The sequence below is a fragment of the Podarcis raffonei genome, chromosome 1 (assembly GCF_027172205.1).
Source record: "Podarcis raffonei isolate rPodRaf1 chromosome 1, rPodRaf1.pri, whole genome shotgun sequence".
Classification (NCBI taxonomy): Eukaryota; Metazoa; Chordata; class Lepidosauria; order Squamata; family Lacertidae; genus Podarcis; species Podarcis raffonei.
Genome location: NC_070602.1, coordinates 129125710 through 129141878, shown reverse-complemented (window position 1 = coordinate 129141878; position 16169 = coordinate 129125710). Strand labels below are relative to the sequence as shown.

At 44.1% G+C, this 16169-nt stretch overlaps 1 protein-coding gene across 3 annotated transcripts in view; it reads left to right on the top strand.

The window, feature by feature from the left end:
* The window catches only part of PARD3B (par-3 family cell polarity regulator beta), a 617714-nt gene that overhangs the window by 197207 nt on the left and 404338 nt on the right, over window positions 1-16169 (top strand). For all 3 annotated transcript variants that reach the window (XM_053366051.1, XM_053366062.1, XM_053366043.1), the window contains exon 11: window positions 12929-13114. In XM_053366051.1, the coding sequence (XP_053222026.1) occupies window positions 12929-13114 (186 nt within the window). The remainder of the gene's footprint in view (window positions 1-12928; window positions 13115-16169) is intronic.

The following is a 16169-nucleotide window of genomic DNA, read 5'->3' as shown; positions in this document are numbered from 1 at the left end:
TCTTTAATCTTGCATGATTCTTTCCTGAAAAGAACACTGTGGAGAATGCAAATTCATAAGCCTTTGAAAATGATCCCTTCTAAGTCCATTGCCTCTTGCTCTCAGATCTGAACGGCACTCTGGGGAATATGTTCCTCTTATCAGTACTGAGCAGTCAGGCAAGGGGGCAGCCAGCACACACTGGAGAGGCCCTGATGGTGTGTGCTGGTCAAGGACATCTGACAGTTAGTGAAAGGTTTCTTGCTATGTTAAATAAATGCTGTTTCCTTCCTGGCTTCAGTGAGAGCTAAAGTTTTTTGTGTGTGTTGGTTTTTTGTTTTTGTTTAAGGTTCTTTTTTGGCCACCGAACAATAGGAGAAGCTAAGACAGCCTTTCTGCCAAGGGAGATGTGCATTAGATTATCATAAATCCACAGATAGAAAGTGCAGTGGTCAGTGAGTGTCGGCATTCTTAGATTAAATAACAGGGTTTAATTGAAAAGGAGTCTCAGGAGAGAGAGACGATTGAGACAAGAGAGAGCATATATTAACGTTGGCCGGACAAAGAAGAATTTATGGGATGAGGAACAATCTTAGTTTTGTTTGTTTGTTTGTTTAATAAAGGAGATTTTAATTTAGGCAGTAGGAAAGGCCAAAAGCACATTTTACTGGCATTTGACATTCATGGACGGCATCTGTTAAAAGTAGCTTCTACTTTTGAGCATGTGAATAGTTTTATCTTATCTCCCGCCCACCAAAAATGTAGGATTGTAGTTTCAGTACAATTTGGCAGTGTTTGGAGCTGTTATTTTCACTGCATACACATCTGTGGTACCTCGGGTTAAGTACTTAATTTGTTCCGGAGGTCCGTTCTTAACCTGAAACTGTTCTTAACCTGAAGCACCACTTTAGGTAATGGGGCCTCCCGCTGTTGCCACACCGCCGGAGCATGATTTCTGTTCTCATCCTGAAGCAAAGTTCTTAACCTGAAGCACTATTTCTGGGTTAGCGGAGTCTGTAACCTGAAGCGTATGTAACCTGAGGCACCACTGTATGGGTATATTATGTGTTGGTACGCCATGCTATAGGTGCCTCCCAAGGGGAAAAAATTGAGGATGAGTAAAACGAATAGATGCTCCAAAGAGCATTTTGTTTTCAACTATTAAGAATTGGTTAAAAGAGGAGGGACACAGATAGGGAAGGGAAGAGGAATTGGATTGAGAGAGGAGGAAAGGGAAGGATGGAATGGAACGATCTAGTTACTTTCCTCGAGTCTAACACTGGTAATAAAGTCCTCTTCGTTGAACCCATCTAGCACTCAAATGAACAAATGTTAGTAGCTTTGAGAACCACTTAGCCAGTTTGTGACAATCTTTGTGAAATTTTCCATACTTTTGTAACCCAAATCAAACAAGAATTGAAAAGAAATGACTAGAAAATCCTGGTTAGGCGAAGCTTCGTTCTTCAGCTGTACCTTCTTCAGAGACAAATGGAAGCAAAAGAACCCAGTACAGTAACTTTGCTATGAACAGCCAGTGTCCGTAAAGGAACGTGCGAACATTCATAGGAACGTAGGAAACTGTCTTATATTGAGTGAGACCATTGGTCCATATAGCTCAGTTTTGTCTACACTGAATGGCAACAGCTTTCCAAGATTTCAGGCAGGAGTCTCTCCCCAACCCTGCCTGAAGAGGCTGGGGGTTGAACTTTGAACCTTGTGCTTGCAAGGCAGACACTCTTCCATTGAGCTACAGCCTTTCCCTTGTAAGATATACAGAGCCAACGTTTGGATGATGGTTAAGCACACTGCTGTTCAAAAGATGACAGGTTACAGGGAGGAATATGCTGGGACATAATGGAAAAAAGAAGGGCCTCTCGTCGGAAATACAAAGACGACAGTAGTATTTCTCTAAAGCAGCAGGGACGCGGGTGGCGCTGTGGTCTAAACCACTGAACCTCTTGGGCTTGCCGAACAGAAGATCGGCAGTTTGAATCCCCGTGACGGGGTGAGCTCCTGTTGCTCTGTCCCATTGCTCTGCCAACCTAGCAGTTTGAAAGCACACCAGTGCAAGTAGATAAATAGGTACCGCTGCGGCAGGAAGGTAAACGGAGTTTCCATGTGCTCTGGCTTCCATCACAGTGTCCCTTTGCGCCAGAAGTGGTTTAGTCCTGCTGGCTACATGACCCGGCAAGCTGTCTGTGGACAAATGCCGGCTCCCTCGACCTGAAAGCGAGATGAGTGCTGCAACCCCATAGTTGCCTTTGACTGGACTAAAGTGCCCAGGGGTCCTTTACCTTTACCTTCTCTGAAGCACTAGTAAGAGGGGGAAGGAATTGTAGATCAGTAGTAGTAGTAGTAGCAGCTGGCTTATTAGTTTTTTGTTTTCCACTATCCTCCAGTTTTTAAAACTTGCAATGCTTTTGAATGTGTTTATTTTCTTTAAAATCTCTTTAATAATACGAATGAGTAAAATCAGCATTGGCACCGGGAGTTCTTAAATTCTTTTACTGTTTGGGTAAATTATTGACACTTTGAGGGATTGCTGCCAAAGGAAGAACGGAAAAAAATTCGTGTTGGCACTTTGTTTTACTGACATGTGTCAAATCCAGCTCTATTTTAAGGGTATGGATTCAGCGCCGCATTCATGTCCAGTTACTAGAGTTGATATATCCCATGAATTTTCAGTCGTCTGTGATATGTAGGAGAAAAACATTTGACTGCAGTAAGTGTTTAAATTTAGCAAAATTACTATTTTTAGTTGTTTAAGATTCTAGAGTTGCCAAGTTATGCCAGCTGTCATAAAACTGATTGAGAATATATGCATCCTTGAAAACAGATATTGGAGACGGGCTTGCAAATCTTCCTGCCTTGAGACGTTTCTTAATGAGATGTCTGGTTAGTGAAGACCCTCATAATTGAATTGCTACATGTAGGCTATCAGTGGACATTCATGGTGTTTCCCAGCATACCTGATTACTGTATTTTTCTGTGTATAAAATGCCCACATGTATAAGACGACCCCTATTTTTTAAAACCAAAAATTAAAAAATTAAGTTATTTAGATTTTTTTGGGGGGGTGGACATCAATTCTGCCATTCGCTCACCCGCCTGCCCCCCACTGCTGATCACTATCCACAGCCACTGCACACCTTGCCGCAGCCGCCAATTTTCTGCCCGCTCACTGCCACTGAAAGCCCACCTGCCCACTTTCCGCAGCCACCAATCACCTTGCCCACCTCGTCACAGCCGCCAATCGCCTGCCCAGTTGCTGCAGCCGCAGCCAATCGCCAGCAGGCCTTGCCACAGCCACTAATCACCTGCCCAGTGACCGCTGCCAATCTCCTGCTTGCTGCTGCCATTCATCACACATCCCCCCTCTGCATTCACTATCCATGTATAAGACGACACCCAATTTTTGCTTTTTTTTTTAGCAAATGTCATCTTATACACAGAAAAATACGGTCGATTGCATTGCTGCTTTTTAAATATGAGAAATGTACTTTCCTCTGTATATGACATTTTAGTTTCCCTGTATCATGCTATGGTGTGTGTTAAACTAGTGTTTTCTTTGTCAACTTCGGTCTTTGTTTGGTTTTTTGCTTCCATTGTGACATAGCTAGCTAGCTGCAAGCTGCCATCCCCAAGTGCAGAGGTAGACTTCTGAAGCGTAGCTGGAAGGAAATAAAATACGGTAAATGGAGAAGGAAGTGTACTTGGAGAGTAAGGGCTGGACTGGAGGAGAACAGCTGGGGTGGGAAATGCAATACTGAAGGCAGGACCTTCTTCTCGAGTCCTGTATTTGTACCAGTAACTAATATGGGCTTTACTGTAAGTACTCCTGCATTGTGTGCAATTCAAGCATGCCCTGCAGTAATCTCCCAGGAGTCTGTTAAAATATCACTTGATATTCCTGAAGAAGCTTGGAATTAAAAGCTAGATTTGTGTTTGAAAGCACACTGCAGTAATTCAGCAAATACATAGCACCTGGGCCAGTGGCAGGGAACTATCTGGGTAGGACCATATAACACCGGTCCTGAAAGATCTTCATTGGCTCCCAGTATGTTTTGGAGCACAATTCAAAGTGTTGGTGCTGACCTTTAAAGCCCTAAATGGCCTCGGTCCAGTATACCTGAAGGAGCATCTCCACTCCCATCGTTTAACCCAGACACTGAGGTCCAGCGCCGAGGGCCTTCTGGCGGTTCCCTCATTGCAAGAAGTGAAGTTACAAGGAGCAAGGCAGAGGGTCTTCTCGGTAGTGGCGCCTGCCCTGTGAAACGCCCTCCCAGCAGAGGGTGTTTCTCTTGTCACCTAATGGCCACAGCAAACACAGCCTCTGCAATGAGATGCTGTATCCATAAGCAGCTGCTTCATTGTTGAAATTTTACTAATGGCTTTCTATTCCTGAAGTTAAAGCAGATCAAGCCTGTTTTTTCATTACTGTGAAGGTAATGAAACTAATCTCACTGCTAAGAATGTATGAGTGTGTTATGTTCCACGGATAAGAAAACCTGATGTGAGGAGAATGAGATCAGAATGGATTGTTCCTAAACTAGCTGGTGTACAATTATTATTTTTTAACTTACAGTAATTTAGATAGGATTGAAACAAAATTAAAAAAATTCCTTCCAGTAGCGCCTTAAAGGTAAAGGTAAAGGTACCCCTGCCCGTACGGGCCAGTCTTGACAGACTCTGGGGTTGTGCGCCCATCTCACTCAAGAGGCCGGGGGCCAGCGCTGTCCGCAGACACTTCCGGGTCACGTGGCCAGCGTGACATCGCTGCTCTGGCGAGCCAGAGCCGCACACGGAAACGCCGTTTACCTTCCCGCTGGTAAGCGGTCCCTATTTATCTACTTGCACCCGGGGGTGCTTTCAAACTGCTAGGTTGGCAGGCGCTGGGACCGAGCAGCGGGAGCGCACCCCGCCGCGGGGATTCGAACCGCCAACCTTTCGATCGGCAAGCCCTAGGCGCTGAGGCTTTTACCCACAGCGCCACCCGCGTCCCTCCAGTAGTGCCTTAGAGACCAACTAAGTTTGTTATTGGTATGAGCTTTCATGTGCATGCACACTTCTTCAGATACGATAGTTAAATAGGATTGTCATTCATTATACCGGGGTCAGCAAACTTTTTCAGCAGGGGTCTGGTCCACTGTCTCTCAGACCTTGTGGGGGGGCTGGACTATATTTTGAAGAGGAAAAAAGAATGAATTCCTATGCCCCACAAATAACCCAGAGATGCATTTTAAATAAAAGGACTCATTCTACTCATGTAAAAACACACTGATTCCTGGACCATCCGCGGGCCGGATTGAGAAGGCAATTGGGCCGGATCCGGCCCCCGGGCCTTAGTTTGCCTACCCATGCATTATACTTTACAGAGGCAGACCTCTAAGGGCTGTTCAGTTTGAAAAGAGAGCAGGGACTTTGGAGCGCAGACCAAGCATAAACATAGGTCACCGAGTCACAGCCTTCATTGTGGTGGGTATATTGTAGTTCTATTTTAATTATAGTCATTATTTCCAAATAATGCACCTATACATATAAATTAGGACATGCAAATGTTATGCAAATGTGGCCCCCTTCTTTTATTTGGCGTTGCAGTCTTCTTTTGGCATTGTGAAAGTGCCCACCCTAAATTTCAGAGCTTTGTGCAAACCACTTACTTGCTTTCCAGAGAGCTCCAGTGAGGTAAATAGCTGCGAAATATTATGGATTCCAAACTGGATGTAAGAGGAGAGCTGAAGGAAACCTAATACTTGAAAATGATTTAGTATATTTATATCTGTCGTCTCGCTTCAACACATTTTAACAACTCTATTTTGGTACTGATAGCATGCCCACACAGTCTGACGATAACCCAACAGATTGGTGCAAAGAACTAATGCATGCATTCACTCCCTTTTAATAAACTAATAAATCTTAGGAAAAACATGAAACACTTGAGCACCTAAATTTGTGTGTCATGTTGTTTTTGGCGCTATGTTTATTTTGGTAATCCAATCACTTAGCTCTGTATTTATTTAGGAGAACAGTTAGAATTAGAACAGTTTGTTCCCAAAATCCTCTAAATTGTCCTTATTATTATTTTTTAAAAAGAACACTACTCTCCTGTATTGTTGCTTTTTAGATTCTGCTACACTGAGATTTATTGTGATCAAAGGTTTGGCGTGTTCAGACTAAGTATTTATTAAAATACCCATAATAAAATTGTTGCAGATGGAAATGGAGAACATTCCGGTGATAGATATGAACAGGTGTGCATAATATTTGTTGTTACACAAGCACGTTATATAAATTGAGATAATTGCTGTGCTCCAATTAATTCTGTTGCTCCATTGGAAGTGGGAAGTAAAGTTAGCAATTTGGTACAATAAAATAACTTGGCAAAAAAGCAAGTAAACACACAGGTGCACTTGTCTGTACGAAGATGTACAAGTGGTGCTTCGACAGATGGGTACAGCTATCTGCAAAAGTTTCCCAAGAAGCTTCTATTGTATTGCTTATATGTTAATGGAAGAGATGGACTTTGAGGTCAGTAGGATCCCTGCCATAGTGGTGCTATAGCTTAATTATTCAATAAAACCTCTTTTCCCAAATCCGTATAACACAGCATTTTATTCATATTCTTGTCATGGGAAAAGTGAAAATACATAATATAGTGGTACCTCGATCTATGAACTTAATTCGTTCCGGAAGTCCCTTCTTAAACCAAAGCATTCTTAAACCGAGGCGTGCTTTCCCTACTGAGGCCTCCCACCGCCAGTGCCCTTCCACCGTTCAGCTTCCGTACATCTTCCGAGGCGAAGTTCACTAGCTGGAACACCTACGTCTGGTTTTGCAGAGTTCGTTGCCTGAATAGTTCGTTAACAGGACTGTTTGTAGACCGAGCTACCATTGTTGTTGCTTAGTCGTTTAGTCGTGTCCAACTTTTCTTCACCCCATGGACCAGAGCATGCCAGGCACTCCTGTCTTCCACTTCCTCCCGCAGTTTGGTCAAACACATGTTTGTAGCTTCGAGAACACTGTCCAGCCATCTCGTCCTCTGTCGTCCCTTTCTCCTTGTGCCCTCCATCTTTCCCAACATCAGGGTCTTTTCCAGGGAGTCTTCTCTTCTCATGAGGTGGCCAAAGTATTGGAGCCTCAGCTTCAGGACCTGTCCTTCCAGTGAGCACTCAGGGCTGATTTCCTTCAGAATGGATAGGTTTGATCTTCTTGCAGTCCATGGGACTCTCAAGAGTCTCCTCCAGCACCATAATTCTTTGGCGAGCTACCAGTGTAGTCTGAACAAAATATCTGTTATTGCCCCTTTAAGAATCTACATTTTTCCAGCAAGGGGGTGGAGCCTAGAAGGATTGGACTTGCACACCCAGGCTCATCAGTTTCACTCCAGCATTTCTTGGACATTGTAGTCACTGGGAGCTGTCCATAGTGCTGAAGTCACTGCCCTGCTCTGTTGCTTTGCTTGTGTTGCTTGTCTCCAGTTGCACAATGGTCCATTAGGCTCCCACCAACTTCAGTCTCCCTGTAGACAAGTCCGCCTACTTTCTTATTTACAGCCAGTGCAGTGGGTCACCCTGTCTGACAGTTTCCTCCTCCTTCGGCTCAGTGTTGGCCTTGTACAACTCCACATGGAACAAAGTGAGTTAGTTGGCTCTCCCTGTCTTCGGCTCTGGAGCCATCTGCTCTTGGTCTCCCTGCCTTCTGCCCGACCAGTCGCAAGGGACTCTGCAGCCACCACTGCGGAGACAGGCAGATCAGAACAGCTTCAATGTTTCCTGAAATAGGTGTGTATATAGAGTTGAATTACCTCGGGTCCATGATGGCCTTCCCACCGCCGCTCTGCTTTTTGTTGAATTGACAAGAAAAGAAAAATTGGACAGCTTTTCACAGTATGATCCCTTACAACTCCTTCACACTTCTCCATGTATCCCAGCCTTATCTGGTGCTGTTTCAATATCTGATCTGTTTAGCTCATGTGTGTTTTCAGCTGCATTTATTTTATCACGTTGTGCTTTTATTATCGTATTAATTTTGAACATTGCGTCAAAACTGTTGGGGGGGGGAGGGAATATTTAAAATTCCACTAGATAGATAAATCTGTGTTATTATCTCCTGGCCAGGATCTAAAGATACCAAGGGTGCTTGGACGTGGTACTGTGGTCTAAACCACCGAGCCTCTTGGGCTTGACGATCATAAGGTGGGCACTTTGAATCCGCACATCAGTGCCAGAGGTTTTCAAAGTGCAACCTGCCTTATGGTAACACAGCTGTTCAAGTGCATGTTCAGTTCTACGTAATACTAACACATCAGGGACGCGAGTGGCACTGTGGTCTAAACCACTGAGCCTCTTCGAATTCCTATGACGGGTTGGGCTCCCCTTGCGCTGTCCCAGCTGCTGCCAACCTAGCAGTTCAAAAGCATACCAGCGCGAGTAGACAAGTAGGTACTGCTGTGGCAGGAAGGTAAACGGTGTTTCTGTGTGCTCTGGCACTTGTCACGGTGTCCCATTGCACCAGAAGCAGTTTAGTCATGCTGGCCACATGACCTGGAAATCTGTCTGCAGATAAACGCCGGCTCCCTTGGTTTGAAGCTAGATGAGTGCTGCACCCCACAGTCAATTTTGACTGGACTTAACCGTCCAGGGGTCCTTTACCTTTACTTGAGTTAGCATGCCACATGCATGCCACAGCTGAGTGGAAAGAACTTTGCAAAACAGTTTGTGATATTGTGTGTCATGTGTTTTGCTTTTCAAAGGGAAGAAGCTTTAGTGGCTTTGCATAAGATGTGAAAGAAGGAATTTGCATCCCAGTCCTTATCTTGAGACATGTTATAAATAAATTGGATAGAGGTGGGAGAGTTGGAAGATGTGGCTACTAGATGGCTAAAAAAAGTGAATTGGAAAAAAGGCCAAGGGAAGGATAGTCTGTTATGAAGAAAGAAGAGAGAGAGATTAAATCCTCAGCTATCCCAAGCAGATTTTGAGGGCGCACAGAAGGCTAAAGTGCGAAGGAGAGGAAGGTGTAAGTTTGCTCTGCTCAAACCTAGGCAGTGCTAGACACAACCCACATACAGAATATTTATACGGTCTAATAAAAATGCACCCAGTTCTGTCAACTTCAGAACAGTAAACTATCTAAAGGTGGTTTTATAGCTGGGAAAAACGATGAGCAGTTGGCTCTGATCTAACCACAGTGCATGTGTGTTTTCTGATTTACTTTTCAACAGATTTCCATTTGGCCTTGTGGTTTTTTTTGTACAAAACTACTTGTAACTGCAGTGATCTAGAGCTGAGTTAGTTTTTCAAAATCAGAATGTCAGAAACCCAAAAATATTTCCTTTACTAGATTATTGTTATTTCTTGAAAGTGGGAGCTTTTATAACTCAGTGATTGCAAAGTAACATTCATTTTCCAACAGTACTAGTTGGACAGTTCTGTTCTGAAGGACTCAGACTTGCACACGAGCATCTTTTATTTTTATTTAAAAATATATATCAGAAAAGTTAACAAAGAACAAGGGAAATGGATAGCTAGATCAGACAAAAATTACTAATGTCAACATCGGGCCACTTTTATGTTTTCCAATTAAATGAAATGCATTAACTTTGTCATATGATTAAATATATTAAATATTTGCTCTTGATACTTATTGGAATTGAGGTTCAGTAGACCTTGCATATCTCCCCCCCTCCCCCATATGGAGGCTTCCAGATTAAAAGTGTATTATTTATTTTAGTTTTCCACAGGACTAAAAATAGTAGGTTTTAATTGCATTGTGGGAGCACCTGATCAAGGGTTTTCGGGGTGGAAACTACTTTCTTTCATAGTTCATCAATTTCAGTGGTGGTCCACAAAAGAGATTTTGGGGGAGCATCCTGATTGGCACTCTTGACTAGGACCAAGTCAAAGATTATGTGTAGAAGTGTTCATGCAGAACAGTTGTTCTGTTGGTTATTTTGTTTCAAATAGAGGTGAACGTGTTTGCCCATTTAGCGTGAGGACAGGAACTGCTGGGCTAACCTCTGAACTCTCCTTGTGGCAGCATCACATAGGCTAAACTGTTTCATTTACTGGCTTCCAGGTGGCAAAGTCAAAGTTAGAAACAGAATTGTTAGAACCCAATACTAAGAATCTGTCAAGAATGTACAACTCGCTGCTGAAATGGAATACACAGGATGAAACGGTTAAATCAGCTATGATTAAATGGGCACAGGACATTGGTCATGACATTATGTTTGCTGACTGGGAACAGTTATGGACCACCGGTATAAAATTTACGGCGTGTAATGCCTTAAGAGAGAATATTATGAAAATGATTTATAGGTGGTACATGACCCCAGTCAAGCTTGCAAAAATTTATCACTTGCCCAATAACAAATGCTGGAAATGTAATGAAGCTGAAGGTACTTTCTACCACCTTTGGTGGACGTGCCCAAGGATTAAGGTCTTCTGGGAAACGATATATAATGAAATTAAGAAGGTGCTTAAGTGTACCTTTCATAAAAAACCAGAGGCTTTTCTCCTGGGCATAGTAGGCCAATTGGTGTCAAAGAAAGACAGGACGTTCTTTATGTACGCTACAACAGCAGCAAGAGTTCTACTAGCAAAGTATTGGAAGATACAAGAACTACCCACGCTGGAAGAGTGGCAGACGAAGGTGATTGAATATATGGGACTAGCAGAGATGACAAGCAGAATCCGTGACCAAGGGAAAGAGACAGTGGAGGAAGACTGGAAGAAATTTAAACTTTATCTTAAAAATTCTTGTAAAATTACTGAGTGTTAAAATGTCATGGGTAAAGTATAGCAGATTTGCAGAGATATGACTGGATAAGAGGAAAGAAAAGGGTTATAGAAAGGAATTTATAAGTAATTCGGACCAGGGGTTGCTGAAAAAAGTTTAAAACACGGATGCAGAAAAGGGAGGCATGGGGAAGTCGTTGAAATTGGGTATATGAAATTTTTTTTTTGAAATTATACATGTTTATATGTTTGTTTGTTAGTGTTTGTTGTTTGTATTGTCTTATATTATATGTTGAAAAACTAATAAAAATTTTATAAAATAAATAAATAAACTGTTTCATTTACATTGCATTAGTTGCCAGTTGATTTCACAGTCCTCACATTGGCGTTAAGACCACCAGGGCTTCCAATCAGATGTGTAACCTGCTTTGTAACTTTGCAACTTCCACCTGAGCAGAGTGGTGCGGGAATGGCAGGAAGGGGGAGGGGGTTTGGAAAAGTCATGTTGTGATGTCATGCTGCTTGCATCTTCCTGGTTATCTGGGCTCAACGAGTGAGTCTGACTATGAAGAAACTGAAAGAGCAGCAGTAAAAACAACAAAAAAACAAAACCATGGAAGAAGCAGTGCTGTGAATAACATTGGTGGGATGAAAACGTGGGTGTTCCTTTGGGGTCTGGATTAGGGGATCTCTCAGCGGCTTTTGATACCATTGACCATAACATCCTTCTGGACCGTCTAGAGGGGCTGGGAGCTGGGGGCACTTTCATACAGTGGTTCCGCTCCTTCCTCCTGGGCCATGTTCAGAAAGTGGTGGTGGGGGATGAGTGTTCAGACCCCTGGGCCCTCACTTGTGGGGTGCCTCAGGGTTCTGTCCTCTCCCCCATGCTTTTTAACATCTACATGCAGCCGCTGGGAGAGATCATCAGGAGGTTTGGATTGGATGTTCATCAATATGCGGATGATACCCAGCTCTACCTCTCTTTCAAATCAGAACCATTGAAGGCAGTGAAGGTCCTGTGTGAGTGTCTGGAGAGGGTTGGAGGATGGATGGCGGCTAACAGATTGAGGTTGAATCCTGACAAGACAGAAGTACTGTTTTTAGTGGACAGGAGGCGGGCAGGTGTGGAGGACTCCCTGGTTCAGAATGGGGTAACTGTGCCCCTGAAGGACCAGGTGTGCAGCCTGGGAGTCATTTTGGACTCACAGCTGTCCATGGAGGCGCAGGTCAATTCTGTGTCCAGGGCAGCTGTTTATCAGCTCCATCTGGTGCGCAGGCTGAGACCCTACCTGCCCACGGACTGTCTCACCAGAGTGGTACATGCTCTAGTTATGTCCCGCTTGGACTACTGCAATGTGCTGTACGTGGGGCTACCTTTGAAGGTGACCCGGAAACTACAACTAATCCAGAATGCGGCAGCTAGACTGGGAGTGGCCGCTGAGACCACATAACACTGGTCTTTAAAGACCTACATTGGCCCCCAGTACGTTTCTGAGCACAATTCAAAGTGTTGGTGCTGACCTTTAAAGCCCTAAACTGCCTCGGTCCAGTATACTTGAAGGAGCGTCTCCACCCCTATCGTTCTGCCTGGTCACTAAGGTCCAGCTCTGAGGGCCTTCTGGCGGTTCCCTCACTGTGAGAAGTGAAGTCACAGGGAACCAGGCAAAGGGTCTTCTTGGTAGTGGCACCCACCCTGTGGAATGCCCTCCCACCAGATGTCAAGGAAATAAACAACTATTTGACTTTTAGAAGACACCTGAAGGCGGCCCTGTTTAGGGAAGCTTTTAATGTTTAATAGACTATTGTATTTCAATATTTTGTTGAAAGCCGCCCAGAGTGGCCAGGGAAACCCAGCCAGATGGGCAGGGTATAAATAATAAATTATTATTATTATTATTATACCTTGGCTTCACACCCACCCATACTTCTCTGTATCTCACTTTTGCTTATGGAAACTTGGAGAATTTTAATTATATTTGTATTGTAATATAAATAACCTCTGATCCAATTGGGGGGGGGGGGCATTTCTTTCATGATGATTTGCAATTGACCCTGTTTTAAAAAAAGAGAATCAAATAATATGCCTCCTTTCCCTCGGTGTATGCCTCTCAAATCATTGACATGCAAAATGCAGAACAGGGCACCTGAGAAGTAGGCATTTATTTAACTCCTGTCTGTTTATGCAGATGTTCTGCTTCTTTGTCTAACAGAAAGGAGAACCCTACTGCAGCGCTCTTTCGCTTGACACCACAGAGCAGTTGACCTTTGAGATTCCTCTGAATGACTCGGGTTCGGCCGGACTTGGTGTGAGCTTAAAGGGCAACAAATCTCGTGAGACTGGGGCTGACCTAGGGATCTTCATCAAATCCATTATCCACGGAGGTGCTGCTTACAAGGTATGGGGAAAAATATCAGTTATTTTATTTTATTTTAACCAATACTTTTGAATGAAAATATGAGAAGCAGTTGCCAGGTTTGTGTGCACAAGAACAGTGTGTGTACTTAAAATAAGAATCTTTGTGCTGGGTCAATCAAAAGGTCCACACTCTGCCCCATCATCTGTCTGACCAACAAGAAGCCACCAGAGCTTGATGATGATCATGGATTTTTCCTCTAACAAGGACTTCTGTAGTGTGGCTTATTCAGGGGAGGCTGGATGGCTGATACAAGTCAGCCATGCTAGGAATTGCTGCAGGAGAACCATTAAGTGTGTATTGTATTGAACTTTATTACGGCCATTGGCCCATCACACGACAGTTTCCCATACCAACATAATGTACTTAAACCTCCAAATTTAAAACCGCCAAAACTTACAAAAAACAGACAAGAACCAAAGCAAAACAAAAACAGAAGACCAACATCATACATTACAATAAATTTGTAACATAAACATCGCCCTCTACTCATAAATTAGTAGAAGACATCAATGGTGATATCACCTAATTACATCCTAAAACATAGATCATAGTTTAGAGGGATTATCCGAGCCGCACAGGAGTCCGTTTCTCTTCTTTAGGGATAGGACGCTGATCAAGAATCTGGCAACCATGAGTGATCTTAGGGGGTCATCATCATTTAATAGATATCTCAGTTTGGCTTCATTCGTATCATCGGCAATTCCCTTTAGATATTGAGCAAGAAACTTGCTCCTGGCCGATGAGTGAAATGCACAATCAAAAATTATGTGATGCAACGATTCCGGTGCCCCACAATTACAATCACATAAGAGCGATATCTGTCCATTGGAGAATCTATTTCTCAGCACGTTCGATGGGAAGGTGTTGAATCTTGCCTTTACAAAGGCATATCTATGAGCCGAAGAAGTTAAGGAATTCAAATAGTTTGGGAGCCTTAAGAGGGGTAATAAACCAAGGTTTAGAGGTGTGCATATGGCTCTCTGTCACCTTCCTTTCATTCACATGAAGCTTCTTCTTTCGCTTTCCTGACTTGGCAGCAGCTGCAAATACCCCCTGACTTGAGAACACCAGGCTCCTCTCAACTGTTTGCTGCACATTTTTTCCAGTACATGTATCAAGAGTTGCTTGTTCTTAACACCTAGTAGGTTGAAAATGAAGTCTCCTGTTTTTGCTTTTGGAAGCCTACACTCTACTCTTATCAAAAGGGACGCGGGTGACGCTGTGGGTTAAACCACAGAGCCTAGGACTTGCCGATCAGAAGGTCGGCGGTTCGAATCCCCGCGACGGGGTGAGCTCCTGTTGCTCAATCCCAGCTCCTGCCAACCTAGAAGTTTGAAAGCACATCAAAGTGCAAGTAGATAAATAGGTACCGCTCTGGGGGGAAGGTAAACGGCGTTTCCATGCGCTGCTCTGGTTCTCCATGCGCTGCTCTGGTTCTTAGTCATGCTGGCCACATGACCTGGAAGCTGTACGCTGGCTCCCTCGGCCAATAAAGTGAGATGAGCGCCGCAACCACAGAATCAGTCATGACTGGACCTAATGGTCAGGGGTCCCTTTACCTTTACTTTTACGCTTATCAAATTGTCCAAATTCTTATGAAACAATGGTGTATAAAGGTAGGATAAGATCAGTGGGATAAGATAAGTGGTTTCTTTAAAAATTAAGCGCATTGAGTTGGAGGAAGCTAACCAGACTTCAGTGATAATAGACTTGGCAAAAGAGACAATAATAGATTATTCAGCCCTGCCATCTTTTAAGAATGCGATGAATCAGAATGCTTTGCAGTGAGGATTGGCTTCTCAAAATGACACCATAGAGTCCCATAATGGAAATATTTTAATTGACCTTCTGTAAATGAGTAAGGAAGAAAACCTCCAAAATTTTGTTTTTAGGTTGTGTGGCAACAACTAATTTCTCCATGAATATTCAAAATCCTTACATAGAATTCTACAACATGTTCTGTTCCTGCCGCGGAAGCTTCTTAGACATCTGTTCAGAATGCATTTGTGAAGGAAGCTGACTTATGCTGAGTCAAACCCATTGGCCCATCTAGTTCAATACTGTGCACATTGACCGGCAGGCACCTCCCAAAATTAGAACGTGAATGATACCTCTTCCTCTCTGCAAAGACACCAGTGCACACACACGGCTGTCCCATGACCCCAACCATCTAAAGTCCTGCAAGTTCTTTCAGTGCCAGGGATAGAACCTGGGACCTTTTCTGCATACATATGTTCGTAGTCGACCACCAAGCTATGGCCTGCCTACTTACTATATCAGAGGCGATAAATCACACCATGAAAGCTGGTGTTAACTCTCTGTGAGCAGAAACACGATCCATGCAAGCGTGTCAGGCATGTCAGGTTGGAGGATGGATGGCGGCTAACATATTGAGGTTGAATCCTGACAAGACTGAAGTACTGTTTTGGGGGGATAGGGGGTGGGCAGGGGTGGGGGACTCCCTGGTCCTGAATGGGGTAACTGTGCCCCTGAAGGACCAGGTGCGCAGCCTGGGAGTCATTTTGGACTCACAGCTGAACACGGAGGCACAGGTCAATTCTGTGTCCAGGGCAGCTGTCTACCAGCTCCATCTGGTACGCAGGCTGTGACCCTCCCTGCCCGCAGACTGTCTCGCCAGTGTGGTGCATGCTCCAGTTTTCTCCCGCTTGGACTACTGCAACACTCTCTACGTGGGGCTACATTTGAAGGTGACCCGGAAACTACAACTAATCCAGAATGTGGCAGCTAGACTGGTGACTGGGAGTGGCTGCTGAGGCCATATAACACTGGTCTTGAATGACCTACACTGGCTCCCAGTATGTTTCCGAGCACAATTCAAAGTGTTGGTGCTGACCTTTAAAGCCCTAAACGGCCTTGGCGCAGAATACCTGAAGGAGCGTCTCCATCCCCATCATTGTTCCCAGACACTGAGGTCCAGCTCCGATGACCTTCTGGCGGTTCCCTCACTGTGAAAAGTGAAGTTGCAGGGAACCAGGCAGAGGGCCTTCTCGGTAGTGGCACCCACCCTGTGGAA